Source organism: Neoarius graeffei, chromosome 5 (genome assembly GCF_027579695.1).
Source record: "Neoarius graeffei isolate fNeoGra1 chromosome 5, fNeoGra1.pri, whole genome shotgun sequence".
NCBI lineage: Eukaryota > Metazoa > Chordata > Actinopteri > Siluriformes > Ariidae > Neoarius > Neoarius graeffei.
In genome coordinates, this window is record NC_083573.1 from 47,945,419 (window position 1) to 47,968,347 (window position 22,929).

The following is a 22,929-nucleotide window of genomic DNA, read 5'->3' on the forward strand; positions in this document are numbered from 1 at the left end:
AAAACCAATTAGCACTTAGCACTGAGAGCTTCCATGTGCAGCAAAATGAGTCATTTGTGCTGCTCTGTGCAGAGAATGGATATAAAGTTCCTAATAAAGGACCACTTAACAAATATTTAAATATATTAATCCTGAGAAGTAAGTGAGGATATTAAAATATGTGTTGAAATAAACTAATAGTGTTACCTTGGGGAAGTAGAAGGTGGTGATGACCCTGCGTAGGCGGTTTGTATAAACCTGCAGGCAGCACATGAGGCCCATCAGCAGCATTGGGAGGGCACTCCACAGGTAGTCAGCCTGGCTCAGGGCACGAGGCTGTGGGAGACACTCTACACACACACACACACACAAAAAAAAAGAGAGATCCATTTTGTCCTCATCTCAGAAAAGCTGGTAAACAGTTTCAATGACCCAATCTTCTAAGACTGCAGAATGACTCATTTTTTAAACCTACAACCACCAACATACAGTTGTGGGCAAAGGTTTGCATTCCCCACTTTGTTAACAGCAAAATCTACCTCTATTAAAATAATATAAATCTACAAAAATAGAATTTCAAAATGAAATACATGAGTGTATCCTGCAACATGACAACAATTGCCAACATAAGAGAAACTCAATATTTTGAAAGACAAAAAGCTTCCCCCCCCCCCCCACTCTTTATTGCCCTCTCAGTCTCCAGATGAGAGCTTAAAAAAGATGAATATTTGGCAAAGTTATAATAGTTACAGTAGGAAGAAATAGGAAAAGATCTGCCAAGCAATCTGGCAAAGTCAGACCAAATATGGCAGGAAGCATGTATAGGATTAAATAGGTTACAGGAGGGCCAAAGATCCAAAAGCTGCTCCAAGGAGAGATAAAAATTTGGAAGTAGTTATAAAGGAGGGGAAGCCATGACCTAATGGTTAGTGATGCAGCTTTGGGACCAACAGGTCACTGGTTTGATTCCCTGCACCACCTGAAGTACCCTTGAGCAGGGCACCGATCCCCCAACTGCTCCCCAGGTTGCTCTGGGTATGTTGTATGTCGCTCTGGATAAGAGCGTCTGCTAAATGCCTGTAATGTAATGTAAAGGTGGGCAATTTATTAGGAGAGTATGTATATATCACAGCCCTGCAATAGACTGATGACTTTCCCAGGGTCAGCTGGGATTGGCTCCAGCTTCCCCCACAACCTTGACGGATAAGCAGTATAGATAACGGATGGATATATCACAGTGAACCTTTTGAAGTGATAACATTCTGTTTTTTCCCATCAATAAAACGTGTTGTGTTACTTGTGATACTGAAGGAACATCTGTGATACCAGTTGTTTGTTTATGTTCTAAAGCCTTGTAAAAGGGCAGTACGGTGGTACAGGAAGTAGCGTTGCCTCCTTACAGGTCTAGGATCCTTGGTTTAATCCTGAGCTGGGATTATTTTTGTATAGAGTTTTTGCATGTTCTTCCAGTTTCCTCTGGGTTCTCCTGTTTCCTCCCACAGTTTAAAAACAGCCACTAGGTGGATTGGCGAAGATAATTTCCTCCTAGGTGTGAATCAGAGTCCTCAAGGTTCCCTACCTTATGTCCAGTGTTTCCTGCATAAGCTCCAGATCCAAAGCAACCCTGACCAGGATAAAGTGGTTACTGAAGATGAATGAATGCAAATTCATGTACATTTTTGCACTCAGTTGTATAAATATGATATTTACTCTTAGATTTTGAGAATCTCTTTTTCTGGCCTTCAAATCTAGTTCACATACTTGGACTACAATGCTTTTTTTAATTACCAAATAATTATAAAAATGAACTAAGCTGGGGAAATTTAGGAAGTAAGTGTAGGCCTAAAAGATAATCACTGTGTCCAAAATCACTCACTACTCACTATATAGTGAGGTGACCATTTTGTAGTGCTGTCCCAATGAAAAGTGAGAATTATTACACCCTATATAGTGGACTTGTAGTATCCCACAATGCACCGTGAAAAGTAGTGTACAACCGATGGTCACTAACCAAGCAATATATACCATCATACATTGCGGTCGCGCCGAAAGGGGAAAAAAAGGGTGTTGGGGTGAATGGACGGAGGAAGAAACACATTATAAATGGATATTCAAGTCTCATCTCATCTCATTATCTCTAGCCGCTTTATCCGTCTACAGGGTCGCAGGCAAGCTGGAGCCTATCCCAGCTGACTACGGGCGAAAGGCGGGGTACACCCTGGACAAGTCGCCAGGTCATCACAGGGCTGACACAGACACAGACAACCATTCACACTCACATTCACACCTACGGTCAATTTAGAGTCACCAGTTAACCTAACCTGCATGTCTTTGGACTGTGGGGGAAACCGGAGCACCCGGAGGAAACCCACGCGGACACGGGGAGAACATGCAAACTCCGCACAGAAAGGCCCTCGCCGGCCACGGGGCTCGAACCCGGACCTTCTTGCTATAAGGCGACAGCGCTAACCACTACGCCACCGTGCCGCCCCTGGACATTCAAGTACAATTGAAAATAGTAAGAGAATAGAAAAAAAGCTAAAAGACAGATAAAATACAAGAATAAAAGTTACAGTGCAGAGCGAGGAATTAATCAAAAGCCTCAAATTTGATTGAATAAAAGGCAGCGGCAAAGAAGAAAGTGTTCGGCCTTGATTTAAAAGAGCTGAAAGATGCAACAGACACAAAGTACTTGGTATTTATTAATGTGGGAAATATGTTCAGTATAATACGTATGTATTTATCACAAAAACACATGCATGTATTTATTATTTTGAAAACCCACCAGCTGACTGATCTGGCACGTTTTAGTTGTACGACAGTAATGACGTAAATAACAGTGCGGCGGAATAGTCTCCGAAAGTGTTTTTTTCATTTTACCAATGAGCTCACTATATAGTCCTCTATATAAAATTCCCTAGATAGGGAGTAGTGAATGAGTGAGTTATTTCAGACACAGCCAATGTCAGTAAGGTCCAACACCAGCTTCAAGCATAAAATTATATCTTACCAAGTAGAAATCTAGACTATAAGCATGGTCAAGCCATATGTCTCTTTAAAAAAGTATCATATTCTATTGACAGATAATTTTCCTTATTTTTAGCATTTCCTTCTAGAAAGAAGCTAAATTATCTGCCAATAGAATAAGACAATTTTAAGATTGAAATGAGTATTAAAAATTCTAGAAAAAGGTTTAATGACCTGATATCCATCCATCCATTATCTCTAGCCGCTTTATCCTGTTCTACAGGGTCGCAGGCAAGCTGGAGCCTATCCCAGCTGACTACGGGCTAAAGGCGGGGTACACCCTGGACAAGTCGCCAGGTCATCGCAGGGCTGACACATAGACACAGACAACCATTCACACTCACATTCACACCTACGGTCAATTTAGAGTCACCAGTTAACCTAACCTGCATGTCTTTGGACTGTGGGGGAAACCGGAGCATCCGGAGGAAACCCACGCGGACACGGGGAGAACATGCAAACTCCACACAGAAAGGCCCTCGCCGGCCACGGGGCTCGAACCCAGGACCTTCTTGCTGTGAGGCAACAATGCTAACCACTACACCACTGTGCTGCCCTGACCTGTTATGTGTTATATAATAATCTCATAAAGAGAAATATTAAATAAAATTTCCCTTAAGAGTCTTTCTCTTGTTAAGATATATTTTTTTTTTGCAGTGGTATGGCTATGCATGGGCCTTTCCCTATTTAAAATATCCAGTAGAAATGTATGCAGACTTGTCCAGCTTTGATTACCAACATGTAAGGGACAGACCTGATTAGACAGAGGTCAGACTGAGTTCTGAGCTTGTGTTTACACTGTGCAATACAGAAACTTTTGATCAAATCGCAGCCCTGCTAAACACATCAGGACAGACAGGGCTCCAAATCCTGTGACTTGTAAATGCATGTAGTATTCATTTTAACACATGCAGACGTAACAGACATGCTAAGAGCTCTCTTGGATATATCCGAAGAATCTGAAAACCTTTGCATAATCACATCATAGACTATCACACAATCACAGAATATTAAATCAATGAGCAATACAGGAAGTGGTGCACAGTCTTGCTGGGAGCTATCTTGTGAATGGACTCTAAATGGATAATGTTCCACCTCTCAAAGCTAATAGCTCATTAACTAAATCCAGATCAGTGGAAGTGCACAAGCCTTAGCTCCGAGGACTCAGCTATAAATGTGCTGTGCCTGCATGTTCTTAGCTTGTTCCTAGAATTAAGTTGCTTTCTGGTTTGGATCAGAACACATTATTAAGGTCAGCCAGAGGTCAAATGAATGTTTAATGTCGTCTATTTTTTAGAAATAAAATATGCCTTAGGACCACGTGACACACAAGGCAATGCAGGGAATAATGTGCACAAAATTATATTAAGGACAACCATGATACACTGGTGCTTGAAAGTTTGTGAACCCTTTAGAATTTTCGATATTTCTGCATAAATATGACCTAAAACAGCATCAGATTTTCACACAAGTCCTAAAAGTAGATAAAGAGAGCCCAGTTAAACAAATGAGACAAAAAATATTATACTTGGTCATTTATTTATTGAGGAAAATGAGCCAATATTACATATCTGTGAGTGGCAAAAGTATGTAAACCTCTAGGATTAGCAGTTAATTTGAAGGTGAAAATAGAGTCAGGTGTCTTCAATCGATAGGATGACAATCAGGTGTGAGTGGGCACCCTGTTTTATTTAAATAACAGGGATCTATCAAAGTCTGATCTTCACAACACATGTTTGTGGAAGTGAATCATGGCACGAGCAAAGAAGATTTCTGAGGACCTCAGAAAAAGTGTTGTTGATGCTCGTCAGGCTGGAAAAGGTTACAAAACCATCTCTAAAGAGTTTGGACTCCACCAATCCAAAGTCAGACAGACTGTGTACAAATGGAGGAAATTCAAGACCATTGTTACCCTCCCCAGGAGTGGCAGACCAACAAAGATCACTCCAAGAGCAAGGCGTGTAATAGTCGGCGAGGTCACAAAGGACCCCGGGGTAACTTCTAAGCAACTGAAGGCCTCTCTCACATTGGCTAATGTTAATGTTCATGAGTCCACCATCAGGAGAACACTGAACAACAATGGTGTGCATGGCAGGGCTGCAAGGAGAAAGCCACTGCTCTCCAAAAAGAACATTGCTGCTCATCTGCAGTTTGCTAAAGACCACGTGGACAAGCCAGAAGGCTATTGGAAAAATGTTGTGTGGATGGATGAGACCAAAATAGAACATTCTGGTTTAAATGAGAACCGTTATGTTTGGAGAAAGGAAAACACTGCATTCCAGCATAAGAACCTTATCTCATCTGTGAAACATGGTGGTGGTAGAATCATGGTTTAGGCCTGTTTTGCTGCATCTGGGCCAGGATGGCTTGCCATCATTGATGGAACAATGAATTCTGAATTATACCAGCGAATTCTAAAGGAAAATGTCAGGACATCTGTCCATGAACTGAATCTCAAGAGAAGGTGGGTCATGCAGCAAGACAATGACCCGAAGCACACAAGCCGTTCTACCAAAGAATGGTTAAAGAAGAATAAAGTTAATGTTTTGGAATGGCCAAGTCAAAGTCCTGACCTTAATCCAATCGAAATGTTGTGGAAGGGCCTGAAGCGAGCAGTTCATGTGAGGAAACCCACCAACATCCCAGAGTTGAAGCTGTTCTGTACGGAGGAATGGGCTAAAATTCCTCCAAGCCGGTGTGCAGGACTGATCAACAGTTACCGGAAACGTTTAGTTGCAGTTATTGCTGCACAAGGGGGTCACACCAGATACTGAAAGCAAAGGTTCACATACTTTTGCCACTCACAGATATGTAATATTGGATCATTTTCCTCAATAAATAAATGGCCAAGTATAATATTTTTGTCTCATTTGTTTAACTGGGTTCTCTTCATCTACTTTTAGGACTTGTGTGAAAATCTGATGATGTTTTAGGTCATATTTATGCAGAAATATAGAAAATTCTAAAGGGTTCACAAACGTTCAAGCACCACTGTAGCAGTGTAAAGAAAGGGTAATTTACAAAACTAGAAAGACACCTACGCCAATTACTGGACTGCACATCGATGTTCGAGGAGGTGTTGAAGGCCCCGATAGTTTTACGCAGCAGCTTAGCTAACATGGATTCTCCTGTAATGTCAATCTCTATGTCATGACTACCTGTAAAACAAGAGGAGATAATAGGCACACGTTTCTGAACATTTGACAGGTATACTGATTAAAAGTAGGGATATTTTCACATTTGTGCGTTACACTCACTTGTAAAAGAATGCTCTGTAAAAGTATGCCTACGGATGATGTCGAAAATATGGTAAAGGACTCTATCAGTGGCTAGCAGAACGCATACAAACAGAGCCAGAAATACAAACTTGACCAGGCTTGTTGTCTGTCGAGGTGAGATTGATAGATTGATTGATATTTATTACTTATAATATTATATAATTATTATAATACAGCATGTACTATATTCTTAAAGATCGTACCACAGGTTGCAGCTCACTGGAATGGATTCTGAAGCTCCAGGGCTCGATGAAACTGTTCTTTTCTGCTTTCTTCAAGGGCAGCAGATACCTCTTACCCTGAAAAAGTAGCTTTAGTCAGTTTGGAAAATAAGATAAATGAATATTTTAAGGGGAAAAAAATGGATCTTACCCCTCTCTTTCGCCGCTTATCAATCTGTCTAAAGTAGGTTGTAATGTAGACATTGTCAAAGCGGATATCTCTGGTGTATTGTCGTGCGTATCTAAAAGCCCTAAAAATAAAGGTAAGCTTGAAAATCAAATAATATCAAATATTAATCTATAATGTAATATGTAATAATGTTTTTCAAGGATGACCACTTTAAAATATTCTTTATGGATAGCAGTAAATTATGTACATAGAGTATACATCTCTGAGATTATTTTTACATATTTTTCTTGTGAGAATTCCTTTTTTATTGAACAAAGGGGTTTTTTTTATTCTACGGTTTAAACTGAAGATGAACGTGTAATAGGAGACGGGGTGAAAATGTGTACACATACGAAATGAAAACAGTTATGAACGTGAAGGAGAGGAGGAGCTGCACAATCCCTGATATTTGCTTAACAGTGTTTCTCTTCTCCTTAAATGTCCTGGCTAGGTCTTTGCGAAATTCATCCTGCAGAACTGTGTCTCCAAACATGGGCTGGTCCTCAATTTTCTGCAGATTTCAGAGGACAAGAATAACATGGCATCTAATACTCCTGACTCCAGTCAGGATTCACTCACGCTAGTGCATGAATATGTTTCTGAGAATTTTTAATGTTCATTATGAGAATGTAGCACACGAACGAAAGGATTGTGGCGTAGGTGAAACTGTTCCAGCCCACTGTACCTCAAGGACCACGTTGGTGGTAAACTCTTCCCCGAGTTTACTGATGTAGGAATCGAGCTTGTCAAAGGTCTGTCCAAAGTTTCCCTCCACTGGGATCTGTTCCTTACACCATGGAGTCATTACTGAGGTGAATACACAGTTAAACCAGTAAATGCTGTACCGTAGTAAAAGGATCATGCAAAACCTAGTTGTTAATAGAAACTGACAACCTTGAGAAGAAGATGCAACACGAAATCAAATCTATGGTATGTACAGTGCCCTCCATGATTATTGGCACCCCTTGTAAAGGTTAGAAAAAGGATTAGAAAAAATCTACCTTTTGGTGAAGTCGCTTCATCTCACACTGAAAAATTGGGCAAAATCCAACCTTTAATTGAAATACATTTATCCATCCATCATCTGTAGCCGCTTATCCTGTCCTACAGGTTCGCAGGCAAGCTGGAGCCTATCCCAGCTAACTATGGGCGAGAGGCGGGGTACACCCTAGACAAGTCGCCAGGTCATCGCAGGGCCGATACAGAGACAAACAACCATTCACACTCCCATTCACACCTACGGTCAATTTAGAGCCACCAATTAGCATAACCTGCATGTCTTTGGGGGAAACCAGAGCGCCCGGAGGAAACCCACGCAGACAACATGCAAACTCCACACAGAAAGGCCCTCGCCGGCCACTGGGCTCGAACCCAGACCTTCTTGTTGTGAGGCAACAGTGCTAACCACCATGCCACCCCTGAAATACATTTATTTATTTTTTCTTTTAACTTTGTTTTTTGGGTTTTGCAGACGTATACAATTATATTGAAACATTTACAAAGAGTTAAATATACATTCTTTTTAGACAACAAAAAAAAGGGGGAAAGAAAAAAAAAGCAAAAAAAAGGGACAGGCACATCAGTCAGGTAACAGTAAACAGCAATAAACATAGCAACAGACATCCCAAGTCAGAGTAATGGCACCTCTCTTAGCTGCCTCAGTTGCGTTAGTCAGTTAGGGGCGAGTGAAAGATCTGTCCTCGTAATGAATTGAAAGAATGGGCCCCATAATTTCCCAAATTTACTGGAGCAGCCAGTCAAAGACAGTCTAATTTTCTCCAACTTCAGAAAATAAAGGGCGTCTCTAATCCAGTGGGCGTGACTGGGCGGAATCGTTGATTTCCAATTAATTACAATTAATCTTCTGGCTAGCAAGGTAGCAAAAGCAAGTACATCCTTTTTGGACTTAGAAAGGGAAGGGGAAGGGGGGGCAACCCCAAACAGTGCACTCAGAGAATTTGGTTTTATTTTTTTCCCCCAACTACCTCTGACAGGGTATTAAAAATCTCAACCCAATAATTATGTAGAGATGGACAATGCCAGAACATACAGTTAGGTCCATAAATATTTGGACAGAGACAACATTTTTCTAATTTTGGTTCTGTACATTACCACAATGAATTTTGAACAAAACAATTCAGATGCAGTTGAAGTTCAGACTTTCAGCTTTAATTCAGTGGGTTGAACAAAATGATTGCATAAAAATGTGAGGAACTAAAGCATTTTTTAAACACAATCCCTTCATTTCAGGAGCTCAAAAGTAACTGGACAAATTAAATAATTGTAAATAAAATGTTCATTTCTAATACTTGGTTGAAAACCCTTTGTTGGCAATGACTGCCTGAAGTCTTGAACTCATGGACATCACCAGACGCTGTGTTTCCTCCTTTTTAATGCTCTGCCAGGCCTTTACTGCAGCGGTTTTCAGTTGCTGTTTGTTTGTGGGCCTTTCTGTCTGAAGTTTAGTCTTTAACAAGTGAAATGCATGCTCAATTGGGTTGAGATCATGTGACTGACTTGGCCATTCAAGAATATTCCACTTCTTTGCTTTAATAAACTCCTGGGTTGCTTTGGCTTTATGTTTTGGGTCATTGTCCATCTGTATTATGAAACGCCGACCAATCAGTTTGGATGCATTTGGCTGGATTTGAGCACACAGTATGTCTCTGAATACCTCAGAATTCATCTGGCTGCTTCTGTCCTGTGTCACATCATCAATAAACACTAGTGACCCAGTGCCACTGGCAGCCATGCATGCCCAAGCCATCACACTGCCTCTGCCGTGTTTTACAGATGATGTGGTATGCTTTGGATCATGAGCTGTACCACGCCTTCGCCATACTTTTTTTCTTTCCATCATTCTGGTAGAGGTTGATCTTGGTTTCATCTGTCCAAAGAATGTTCTTCCAGAACTGTGCTGGCTTTTTTAGATGTTTTTTAGCCAAGTCCAATCTAGCCCTTTTATTCTTGAGGCTTATGAGTGGCTTGCACCGTGCAGTGAACCGTCTGTATTTACTTTCATGCAGTCTTCTCTTTATGGTAGATTTGAATATTGATACGCCTACCTCCTGGAGAGTGTTGTTCACTTGGTTGGCTGTTGTGAAGGGGTTTCTCTTCACCATGGAAATTATTCTGCGATCATCCACCACTGTTGTCTTCTGTGGGCGTCCAGGTCTTTTTGCATTGATGAGTTCACCAGTGCTTGCTTTCTTTCTCAGGATGTACCAAACTGTAGATTTTGCCACTCTTAATATTGTAGCAATTTCTTGGATGGGTTTTTTTCTGTTTTCACAGCTTAAGGATGGCTTGTTTCACCTGCATGGAGAGCTCCTTTGACCGCATGTTTTCTTCACAGCAAAATCTTCCAAATGCAAGCACCACACCTCAAATCAACTCCAGGCCTTTTATCTGCTTAATTGAGAATGACATAACAAAGGAATTGCCCACACCTGCCCATGAAATAGCCTTTGAGTCAATTGTCCAATTACTTTTGGTCCCTTTAAAAACAGGGTGGCACATGTTAAGAAGCTGAAACTCCTAAACCCTTCATCCAATTTTAATGTGGATACCCTCAAATGAAAGCTGAAAGTCTGGACTTTATGTCCATGTCCATTATATAACTATAACTTGAATATATTTCAGTAAACAGGTAAAAAAACAAAATTTGTGTCAGTGTCCAAATATATATGGACCTAACTGTATGTGTAAGGTTTGCAGGAGATTGCTGACACCTATCACAAGTTGGAATTACACCATCATAAATTTTAGCCAGTCGAGCCTTAGTGTAATAGGTACAACTTTACACTGAATAAGACTGTGTCTAGCGCAAATAGAAGATTTATGTACCCGTCTCAAAATCTCTGTCCAGACTTCCTCTGATAACTCCACCCCCAGGTCCTCCTCCCAGAGTGACTTTATTAAGCCTAGGGGCTCTGAACGTAAAAGATTAATTTGATTATAGATATATGAGATAGAGCCTTTAAGAGTAGGAATTGGCGTCAGGAAGCCATCCAAAGTGGAGTCAGAGGGTAAATTAGGAAAGCTAGGGAATGTGCCCTGAACAAAACTGCGGACTTGTAAATATCTAAAGAAGTGCTGCTTAGGAAGTGAGAATTTAACTAAAAGTTGCTGAAAAGAAGGAAAAACATTATCAATATACAGGTCTTTGAAGTTATGAATACCAAGATTCGTCCACCTTAAGAAAAACTGTCTATGAGGGAAGGAGGAAAAGCATGGTTAGCTGCTAGTGGTGCATAAATAGAGTATGTCTGTAGACCAAAGTGGCACTTAAACTGGACCCAAATCCTAAGTGAGGCCTTAACAATCACATTCTTGGTGTAGGGAAAAGTGGAGGAGTGGATAGGGGAGTGCACTAGGGCTTTCAAGGTCACTGGTTTTGCTGAACTTGCCTCCATAATCAGCCATGCTGGGGAAGGATCAAAAGCCTCATTTTGAAGCCAGTGCTTAAGAATCCTGATATTGGTGGCCCAATAATAGATCCTAAAATTTGGCAGGGCCAGCCCTCCCAGTGGCTTCAGCCTTTGCAAATATTGTTTGCGCAGCCTACTGTAGGAACCTTCTGGTTCCAGATAAATTTAGAGATCAGGCTATCTAGTTTACGGAAAAAAGAGTGAGGGAGGAAGAGTGGTATGCATTGGAACAGGTAGGAGAGTCTTGGGAGTACATTCATTTTAACAGAGTTGACACGTGCAATCAAAGACATATTAAGCAGAGACCATCGTTCAAAGTCTTTCTGGATTCGGGTCAATAGGGGGGCAAAGTTAGCTTTGTAGAGGTCTTCAAATTTGTGCGTAACATGAATTCCAAGATATACAAAACTATGTTGAGCAACTTTAAAGGGAAAGTTTTCCAGGGGATACTTCTTAGCAGCGGGGTTAATGGGAAATATCTTGCTTTTGTTTAAATTTAACTTATATCCAGAAATTTGACCAAATGAATGAAGAGTGGCAAGAGCAGCAGGAACTGAGACAGGCAGGTTGGAAACATATAAAAGTAGGTCATCTGCATAAAGGGAAACTCTCAGCTGAATATCATTTCTAAATATGCCTGTAATAAGGTGGTTGGACCAAAGGGCTATCGAGAGAGGTTCAATAGCGATTGCGAATAATAGAGGGCTCAAAGGGCAACCCTATCTAGTAGAGCGATAGAGGCGAAAATATTCTGATTGGATATTATTCGTCCTGATTGAGGCTTGTGGGGCTGAATAAAGCAACTTAATCCATGAAATAAAACTATTCTTAAAACCAAATTTCTCCAAGACATAGAAGAGGTAATCCCACTCAACTCTGTCAAATGCCTTTTCGGCGTCTAATGATATCACAGCTTCGTGGGTGTCAGAAGAGGAGACATTGTAAAGTACATTGAACAAACATCTAAGGTTAGAGAAGGAGTGCCTATTTTGAATGAACCTTGTTTGGCCCAAGGAAATGATGGAAGGGAGGATGGATTCCAGATGTAATGCTAATAGTTTGGATAACAATTTAAAATCAACATTCAATAAACTTATTGGACGATAAGAGGTGCAGGCTAACAGGTCCTTGCCTTTTTTTAGGAGAAGGGAAATGGAGGCTTGATTGAGAGTTTGGGGAAGGCGGCCAGATTCAAATGATTCATTGAACATATCCAGTAACAAAGGGGCAAGCTTGTGCCAGAACTTTTTGAAAAATTCGGAAGGAAAGCCATCTGGTCCAGGGCTTTCCCCATTTTGCAGAAATGATGCAGCTGTATTAAGTTCAGCGATAGTAATAGGCCTCTCTAACTCTTCCGCAGCTGGTTGATTGAGTGAGGGAATGTCCAAATTTTCAACGAAAGTGTCAAAATCAGGAGTGGTATCTTGATCAGATGAATAGAGAGACATATAAAATTCCTTAAACACATTATTAATTTCCATGGGTTCAGTGGTGATACGCGAATTAGTCTGAATTTGAGGGATATGGTGAGATGTAGATGCCTGACGTAATTGGTGTGCTAACAATTTACTAGCCTTATCTCCATGCTCATAGAACTGGGACCTCGTTTGTAGGAGAAGTTCAGTGGTACGGTGTGTCGTTAAGGCATCGAATTCTGACTGTAGACAGAGGCGCTCTTTATATAGCTCTGGAGTTTTGTAAGTAGCGTACAACCTGTCGAGTTCAGATATGCGTTGCATCAGCTTAGTTAATTTCTCCCTCCTGAGTTTCTTCTCATATCCTGCGTAGGAGATTTTCTCCCCCCTGATGTATGCCTTTAAGGCCTCCCAAAGTACTGAGGCAGAAACATCAGGTGTTTTATTCAAGCTCACAAAGAAGTCAATTTGTTGTGGGACAAAGTTAACAAAATCCTCATTTAAAAGAAGGCGTGTATTAAGACGCTATGGCACACACGTATTAAAGCTCTTAATGCAAATATCCATAGAAATAGGGGCATGATCGGAAATAACAATAGCATCATATTTACAATTAGATACCGATGATAGAAATCTATTATCAACCAAAAAATAGTCAATGCGGGTGAAAGTGTGATGGACATGAGAGAAAAATGAATATTCCCTCTTAGAAGGGTTACAAAAGCGCCAGACGTCGGTGACAGCAAATTCTTCCATAAAGGACTGGATTACTTTAGCTGATTTCGATGGAGCGCAAGCTCTGAGGGAGGAACGGTCCAGCTGAGGGTCAAGCCAGCAATTAAAGTCTCCACCTAGTATTAAGTGGTGTGATGACAAATCAGGGAGAGTTAGAAAAAGGCGTTTAAAGAAAGCATCATCGTCAAAATTGGGAGCATAAATATTAGCCAAGACCACCTGGGTGTTATGAATCTGACCAGCAACTATAACAAATCTACCATTAGGGTCAGAGATAGTACTTGAATGTACAAAGGGAACAGATTTATGTAACAAGATAGCTGCACCCCTAGATTTGCCTTGAAATGAGGAATGGTAAGCCTGACCTACCCATCCCCTCCTCAATTTAGAGTGGTCTGAGACCTTGAGGTGAGTTTCTTGCAAAAAAATTACATGGGCCCCAAGATGGTAAAGATGGTGCAGTATCTTACTTCGTTTTATAGGATTATTGAGCCCTTTGCAGTTAAAACTCGTGAATCTAATGTCACACCCACTGGATGATGTTGTTACATTAGATGGAATCATGGCTAGGTAACAATAGTATTATGTAATAGTGATGATCTGAAGCAAAACTGAAAACAAAAACTTGACTGATGTAAAACAAAAAGAAAGAAAGAAAAACAGAAACAAACATAACACACACACACACCTTTCCCCAGGGGTGCAGATAGGATTTTTGAACTGGGGGGGACTGAGCTGTCAGCAAATGATTCCATTTTGTGTATATATGTATGTGTGTGTGTGTGTGTGTGTGTGTGTGTGTGTGTGTGTGTGTATATATATATATATATATATATATACACACACTACCGTTCAAAAGTTTGGGGTCACTTTGAAATGTCCTTATTTTTGAAAGAAAAGCACTGTTCTTTTCAATGAAGATCACTTTAAACTAATCAGAAATGCACTCTATACATTGCTAATGTGGTAAATGACTATTCTAGCTGCAAATGTCTGGTTTTTGGTGCAATATCTCCATAGGTGTATAGAGGCCCATTTCCAGCAACTCTCACTCCAGTGTTCTAATGGTACAATGTGTTTGCTCATTGCCTCAGAAGGCTAATGGATGATTAGAAAACCCTTGTACAATCATGTTAGCACAGCTGAAAACAGTTGAGCTCTTTAGAGAAGCTATAAAACTGACCTTCCTTTGAGCAGATTGAGTTTCTGGAGCATCACATTTGTGGGGTCGATTAAATGCTCAAAATGGCCAGAAAAATGTCTTGACTCTATTTTCTATTCATTTTACAACTTATGGTGGTAAATACAAGTGTGACTTTTCATGGAAAACACAAAATTGTCTGGGTGACCCCAAACTTTTGAACGGTAGTGTGTATACATGTTATTTCACCTCCCTCACTGCCATCACCAGGAACTACCTGCAGGCCAGGACAATGATAACATTTTAACATAGCCTATAGAAATCCAAAGTTTACACATTATCATCACGCACAGAAATTGCAAAACTGCAAAACTAGTTTTAAAACCGCTAAGTTCCAACTGTTAAACATAGCGAGAGGCTGGGCTACGTGTGTGTAAAGTGTAAACCAGTGCATCCTGACTTTCTAACTATGCCTGTGTGTTGCGTGAGCGGCAGTCAGTCAACAACTCTTCGCAAAGTTTCCTTATGAAACAATATGCTCGCTGAAATTATGGCAGGGAACGCCAGATTAAACATTAAAACTGCCATCTGAGCACTGTATCTACAGGCTACCACCGAAAGAAGGAGGCTACCAGAAAGGCTTCTCTACTCCGTACGATTTTACTTTCACTACGACATTACTTTGAACAGACTATCAAAAAATTGCAAGGTGATATGATAAAGTAAGGCACAGTTTAATTACAGTCATTTTTTTTTAAACGATGCAATCGTTTTCTGCCTTTTGGCACCCTTCATCATGCCGTGTTGGGGTCCTGAACTAGGAGGCGCTGTCCCCGATATGCCTGTCAAACTTGTTGTGGGTAACCATAGCAACCAAGCTCGAGCTCGCAACCTGTGCAGTATGCGCAGTTGCAGCTATGTATGTACTGCTGTGCACCTCAATAAACCGAATGGTAATTAGTCTTTTGATTTTTCCGTGAGGTTTGCCTTATGCAAAGAAAGACAGCATAGACGTTTTTTCCTCCCTATAAGTGGGGGGGACCGAACGAGGTGAATTTAAATCTGGGTGGGACGAATCCCCCCCGTCCCCCCCTCTATCTGCGCCCGTGCCTTTCCCTTCCCACCCACACGAACTTTAGCAGAAGCATCCCCCCAAACGAGATGCACGCAAAGTACCCCCTTAAGCAACCAATCTGTCACACCTGTTATAGTTCTGAAAAAAACCTATACCAAACAACTAATGAACTACAACTACTTAGGCGTTGGAAATGTGACATGAAGTTACGTCAATGAAATTACACTGTAATAAATGTACTAAGAATTAAGCCGGGTAGCTAAAGCTGACTATTAAATCGATACATAAAACAATCTTATCGAACAATAACGTGAAGAAAAGAGACAAACAAACAAACAAAAAAACTTGCAGCATCTCACAATCAATTGTGATAAATCAAAAGGGCACCTACGGTGCTACAGTTTTTACCTGAGGTATTCCTGTATTCCAATCAAATAGCCACCATAAGCCAAGTTAGGGAAACTCGAGAAAGCAAGGAGTAAACAAGAAAACAAAATCAGCGTCCCCTCAGAACTGTAGCTCACTGAACACATTAAGAAACCAAGGCAAGCCTGGTGAGGAGCAAAGTAGTCCTCAAGGCCAGCAGCAATAACAGCAAAACATCAAGTTAACATGTCAGCTAAATAGTGTCCGGGGTGACTCCCTTTTTAATATTCTTTTCAATGAAGTTCAGCGCCAATGTTGAATCCTCAAACCTGTGGGTCTGTCTGCTGGGCAGAGTGATGCGTAGCATTGCCTGGTAAAAAAGACCAAACCTGACGTTCGGGCAGGAATGGAGCTCCTTTTTTACTGCAGCAAAGGCGGCCCGCTTTTTAGCCACCGCCGGGGTGAAGTCGGGGAAGATCGAGATCTTCCTGCCCATGTAGGAAAGAGGGAAAGCTTCTCCGGCTCAGCGCAGAATTTGGTTCCGGGCTTGAAACAGGCTCACCCGAATAATGAGTGGACGAGGGGGCTTGCCATCCTTAGGCTTGGCGCGTAGAGTGCGATGAGCCCGGTCCAGCATAGGTTTATTGTCAAGACCGAGTAAGTCTTGTAGGAGCTGGGCCGTGAACTCGGTGGGATGAGGACCCTCTGTACCCTCAGGCAAGCCCACTTGGCGAACATTATTCCACCTTGAGCGAGTCTCCAGGTCCTTGCACTTCTTTGACAGGGAGTCAACAGTGGTGGTTAGCTTGCTAACATTAGCTCGGAGGTCGGATAGCTCCCTGTCGTTAGCATTCGCCGAGCGCTCGAGGTCCGCGATCGCTTCGCCATACGAAGCGAGTCTGTTCTCAAAGGGCTCCAAAGCTGCCACAATCTCTCTTTTAACTGCTGCCGAGATGGTGGTTTCAAACTTACTGAGGATGTCCGAGCGCATTTCATCCATCATCTCCCTCATGTTCAACAACAAGGTGGCATTAGCATCTGGCTGATCTGGGGATTGTGGTTGAGTTGATAGCCGGGACTTGCTGCGGCCTGCTTTAGTAGCATCGCCTCTCCCACGGCTTGCCATCATAGAGTGCCCACAAGCGAGAAAAGTTTACATAAAGTGAAAGGCTGCAATAATAGAGCTTAACGCCGGCAAAACAAATAAAAAGTGTAATATAAAAGTGTAAAAAAAAAAGTCACATTCCAGCGGAGCCTGTGCGAAACACGTCCTACATCTACCTCACTCCCCCTGAAATACATTTATTCAGTGAAAAACAAATCCCTCATTATGAAATAATTATTTTCAACAAAAACCACATGTGCCACTATTATTGATACCCCGGAAATTATATTGAACACAATATAACTAAAGCATGTTTCTCATTTAAATTGTACATTTTTGAGTTGACTGGAGTGTGTAGGAACTTTCAAGCTGTAATCCATGACTTCCTGATTAACTGGAGTATTTGTTTTTCTCTGAGTAAATTTCATCTCATCTCATTATCTCTAGCCGCTTTATCCTTCTACAGGGTCGCAGGCAAGCTGGAGCCTATCCCAGCTGACTACGGGCGAAAGGCGGGGTACACCCTGGACAAGTCGCCAGGTCATCACAGGGCTGACACATAGACACAGACAACCATTCACACTCACATTCACACCTACGGTCAATTTAGAGTCACCAGTTAGCCTAACCTGCATGTCTTTGGACTGTGGGGGAAACCGGAGCACCCGGAGGAAACCCACGCGGACACGGGGAGAACATGCAAACTCCACACAGAAAGGCCCTCGCCGGCCCCGGGGCTCGAACCCAGGACCTTCTTGCTGTGAGGCGACAGCGCTAACCACTACACCACCGTGCCGCCCTGAGTAAATTTATTTCAAATAAAGGTTGGATTTTTCTCATTTCTTCAGTATGAGATGAAGCTACTTCACCAAAGTTGGATTTTTTTCTAACCCTTTTTACTAATCTTTACAAAGGGTGCCAATAATTGTGTAAAGCACTGTATCTAACTAAACGCAATAATCCATCTTATGAGATAGATGTACAATCATGACACAGTGATTGATATAACTACTTACCTCTCATAATATTACAGAGAAAATCGAACTTCATAGGCACACAAAGGAAATGGTTGATGATAGGGGATTTAACAGTGTCCATGCACTTCAGCCATGTATCACTGAACCACTCTGTGCAGCGATCAATGCCCAGCTTTACCACATCTGTACACAGCATTCTGTCCATTACAACATGACAAGGTGTATACTGTACCAATCAGAAGTTTGGACGTTCCTAGTGATGAGTAAGTGTGTCCAAACTTTTAACTGATACTGTATATTCACAACAAGGAGCAGTGTTAATAGACACAACAAAATGTGGCTAAATGACGCAACAATGTGTGCGTCACTCACATTCACAGCGCATCATGGTCTTTGCAGTGTACTGCTCCTGTGTGCTGTTGCCTGTAGCTGTAAGATTCTGACCAAGTGAATCGTAGCCATACTGGCCCATCACCTCATCCCTGATGCCCTGGAACTGTCGACTCACATTCTGCGCCTCTCTCTGGAGTTGCACATTGTCAGCCTAATGTCGGGGAGAGAAGTACGGGCTTGTTAGGACAGTGTTGATGAAGAACTCTTTGGATGTTTCTAATATATAAAGGCAATGTAGTTCACTTGACAGCATACGTTTATATGAGTAAACTATCTTCACCTACGAATGAAGAACATCCAGCTTCATTCAATTACATCCTTCAGCTATCATTAGTTTCGTAAGCTTGTTTAATCTAGTGGTTTTATTTTCATTTATATTATGCAAATGAACGGCACAGTGGTGGAGTGGTTAGCACGGTCACCTCACAGCAAGAAGGTCTGGGTTTGAGCCCCGTGGCCAGCGAGGGCCTTTCTGTGTGGAGTTTGCATGTTCTCCCCGTATCTGCGCGGGTTTCCTCCAGGTGCTCCGGTTTCCCCCCCACAGTCCAAAGACATGCAGGTCAGGCTAATTGGTGGCTCTAAATTGACCGTAGGTGTGAATGTGAATGGTTGTTTGTCTCTGTGTCAGCCCTGCGATAACCTGGTGACTTGTCCAGGGTGTACCCCGCCTTTCGCCCGTAGTCAACTGGGATAGGCTCCAGCTTGCCTGCGACCCTGTAGGACAGGATAAGTGGCTCCAAATAATGGATGGATGGATGGATTATGCAAATGTAATATCTTTTAGTCAATCGGGGTTGCGGAAAACGAAGAGCAGGCTAGTAGAAACAACATTTTACTTTGAACTCACCACGATCTCCTGTAGCACCTGAAAAAATGGTTCAGAAACAGTCCTCCACATAATCTTACTGTGCCCAATTTGCAGGTCTATATTGCAGCCCATAGAGAAGACCACATCCTCGACATTATGTTGGATATTGGCGATTGGACCTGAGAGGATATAATATTTACCACATTTAGCAATTTAGCAAGTGAGCTTAACCCTCTTAAAAATAATATGTATGTATGTATGTATGTATAACTACTCACTCTAACCTACAAATTTCTCCGTTTAAGATTTAATGTCTTATATCATGATGTCTATATTTAGTATTATTATACATACAGGACACTTTTCCAATGGAATAAAAACATGTATTCTAGTCCCTTCTAGCAGGTTTCATTCATTTGGTTTGATAGCATGCAATATTGTCATCATATTGCTTATCCTATGTGTATTATGTCACTCTACCCAATGGAGAATGAGTGTTGAATATGCTTTACGATATTGCATGGTTGTCAAGATAACATGATATCATACGTCAGAGACATAAAACTTCTGCGCTAACGAGCGACTGTGACAATTTGTAAACAAACATGGCCGCCAGGTTTGCATTGTTAATTACAGAAGATTTTGAGAGAATTTTGCAAGAGAAAGACGCATTGAACACCTGAAAGGAATGTGTATGTATAATATTATTATTATTATTATTATTATTATTATTATTGCCTGGCTTTTTTCATGGTATATCAGATATATTCCATTCAGCTAGCATGATATTGAATGAATCAAAGACGAATGGAATATATCTGATAGACCACTCAACGCCAGCCAATATTATTTAAATATTCCACTCTATCCCTTATCAAAAAGTATACTTCAAGTTCGTTCTATTAAGTATACTTAAATAAAAAAAGTATATTTCTTTAAGTATACTTTTGTGTACCAAGTATACTGATATCAATATACTTACAGTATACTTGTAAGTAAACTAATCTAATACTTCTTGGGACTAAATTGGCCCACTTTTAGTTTATAAAAAGTATACTTTAAGTCTAAGAGAAGTAAACTTTGAGTATACAACCAGTATTTTTTTTATTTTGTACTGCAAGTATACCACAAGTAAACTTATATACTAATAGTTTACTAGTTCTATACTTGTAGTCCACTCTTTAGTTTACAAAAGCATACTTCGTAGGATACTATACTATCGGTTTACTCATTACACACTTCTAGTCCACTTTTTAGTTCATAAAAGTATACTTTATAGCATATTAGAAATATACTATTAGTTACTGGTTATATACATCTAGTCCATTTTTTAGTTTTGAAGTATACTGCAATTACCCTTCTAAGTATACGATTAGTGTTCTAGCCCTAACCCTTACCTCATGCACACTACCAGTACACAACTTAAGTGTTTTGTATCTTAAGTTACAACGAAGTTATAAAGGTAAGAATTCACAAAATAACAGATACTCAGGATTAAGAACATATTCAATTTCTTTAAAAAATCAAAATTTAAAGCAACATTGTATTAAATGCCGAAGTATAAAAACATGGCAATGACAACTGAAATTGACATCCAAGCTCTAAAGAAAATAAATAAATTAAAAAAAATGTATTATCCCACTCAGGAGAAATTAAAAAAAAAAACCTTATATGGAACCACAGATATACCCAAGAGTCAACAATGTTGAAGCACAACTACAGGGCAAGTACATTTAAACATCTCATCTCATCTTATCTCATCTCATTATCTCTAGCCGCTTTATCCTTCTACAGGGTCGCAGGCAAGCTGGAGCCTATCCCAGCTGACTACGGGCGAAAGGCGGGGTACACCCTGGACAAGTCGCCAGGTCATCACAGGGCTGACACATAGACACAGACAACCATTCACACTCACATTCACACCTACGGTCAATTTAGAGTCACCAGTTAACCTAACCTGCATGTCTTTGGACTGTGGGGGAAACCGGAGCACCCGGAGGAAACCCACGCGGACATGGGGAGAACATGCAAACTCCACACAGAAAGGCCCTCGCCGGCCCCGGGGCTCGAACCCAGGACCTTCTTGCTGTGAGGCAACAGCGCTAAGCACTACACCACCGTGCCGCCACATTTAAACATAAGGCATAAATATTTTAATACTTTATTACACTTTTGTTAAGTATATCTTGATCAAAAGTTTAAGTATAAGCTTAATATATTTAGACTTTTCTATATACTTTTCAGTATAAGCCAAGTACACTACCATTCAAAAGTTTGGGGTCACCCAGACAATTTAGTGTTTTCCATGAAAAGTCACACTTTTATTTACCACCATAAGTTGTAAAATGAATAGAAAATATAGTCAAGACATTTTTCTGGCCATTTTGAGCATTTAATCGACCCCACAAATGTGATGCTCCAGAAACTCAATCTGCTCAAAGGAAGGTCAGTTTTATAGCTTCTCTAAAGAGCTCAACTGTTTTCAGCTGTGCTAACATGATTGTACAAGGGTTTTCTAATCATCCATTAGCCTTCTGAGGCAATGAGCAAACACATTGTACCATTAGAACACTGGAGTGAGAGTTGCTGGAAATGGGCCTCTATACACCTATGGAGATATTGCACCAAAAACCAGACATTTGCAGCTAGAATAGTCATTTACCACATTAGCAATGTATAGAGTGGATTTCTGATTAGTTTAAAGTGATCTTCATTGAAAAGAACAGTGCTTTTCTTTCAAAAATAAGGACATTTCAAAGTGACCCCAAACTTTTGAACGGTAGTGTATACTTAGTATATCTTTGATACGTAAATAAAAAGTAAACTGAAAGCATACTCTCTTATTTTTAGTTTAAAAGAAGTATACTAGAAGCACACTTGAATAAACTTTTTTTTTGTAAGGGATGGTTAAAAGTATGGGCGGCACGGTGGTGTAGTGGTTAGCGCTGTCGCCTCACACAAGAAGGTCCGGGTTCGAGCCCCGTGGCCAGCGAGGGCCTTTCTGTGCTGAGTTTGCATGCTCTCCCCGTGTCCGCGTGGGTTTCCTCCGGGTGCTCCGGTTTCCCCCACAGTCCAAAGACATGCAGGTTAGGTTAACTGGTGACTCTAAATTGACCGTAGGTGTGAATGTGAGTGTGAATGGTTGTCTGTGTCTATGTGTCAGCCCTGTGATGACCTGGCGACTTGTCCAGGGTGTACCCCGCCTTTCGCCCGTAGTCAGCTGGGATAGGCTCCAGCTCGCCTGCGACCCTGTAGGACAGGATAAAGCAGCTAGAGATAATGAGATGAGATGGTTAAAAGTAAATGTGTTTGATTTGTTAGGGAAGGACAGGTTATGTATCACTATTCGACCAGGGAAAATATTTCACTGAAAATCATAGTAGAGAAACAAAAGTCCAACTTGCATAACACACAACAGGAAACATTTCAAACCAGTTTTTACCTTGATAGAGACACTGTATTATGAACAACATTATATAAGCCTGTCCACGAGAGCCAAGAATGCTGGGAAACATCAGAAGAACTGAGCACCGAAAATATGAAGACAGCATCCCACCTAGGACACACAGTGCTTTAAAAGCACACATACATCATTAAATAAGCATTCGCAGCTTATTTCAGTCCACACTTCCACACAGTAAACCAAGTGTACAAAAGTACTAGAAAGAGGAGAGCCATACTGTACCTATAAAAACATATCCAACTATGACTCTGTGAAAGGTGCTCAGTGAAATGTTGTACATGAGTCCAAGAAACAAAGCTGGAATAAAGATGATGACAAAAACGTGTATAATGTGTATTCGTTTTCAG

The 22,929-nt window shown here is 41.0% G+C and overlaps 1 protein-coding gene across 1 annotated transcript in view; it reads right to left on the bottom strand.

The window, feature by feature from the left end:
- The window catches only part of dcst1 (DC-STAMP domain containing 1), a 29,690-nt gene that overhangs the window by 6,433 nt on the left and 328 nt on the right, over positions 1 to 22,929 (bottom strand). Inside the window, exons 3-14 of the mRNA XM_060921859.1 lie at positions 22,805 to 22,879; positions 22,562 to 22,690; positions 19,159 to 19,298; positions 18,291 to 18,462; positions 17,958 to 18,101; positions 7,360 to 7,481; positions 7,028 to 7,185; positions 6,657 to 6,756; positions 6,488 to 6,583; positions 6,264 to 6,390; positions 6,048 to 6,164; positions 187 to 329 (exon numbers count right to left, since the gene is read on the bottom strand). Of these exons, the coding sequence (XP_060777842.1) occupies positions 187 to 329; positions 6,048 to 6,164; positions 6,264 to 6,390; positions 6,488 to 6,583; positions 6,657 to 6,756; positions 7,028 to 7,185; positions 7,360 to 7,481; positions 17,958 to 18,101; positions 18,291 to 18,462; positions 19,159 to 19,298; positions 22,562 to 22,690; positions 22,805 to 22,879 (1,523 nt within the window). The remainder of the gene's footprint in view (positions 1 to 186; positions 330 to 6,047; positions 6,165 to 6,263; positions 6,391 to 6,487; positions 6,584 to 6,656; positions 6,757 to 7,027; positions 7,186 to 7,359; positions 7,482 to 17,957; positions 18,102 to 18,290; positions 18,463 to 19,158; positions 19,299 to 22,561; positions 22,691 to 22,804; positions 22,880 to 22,929) is intronic.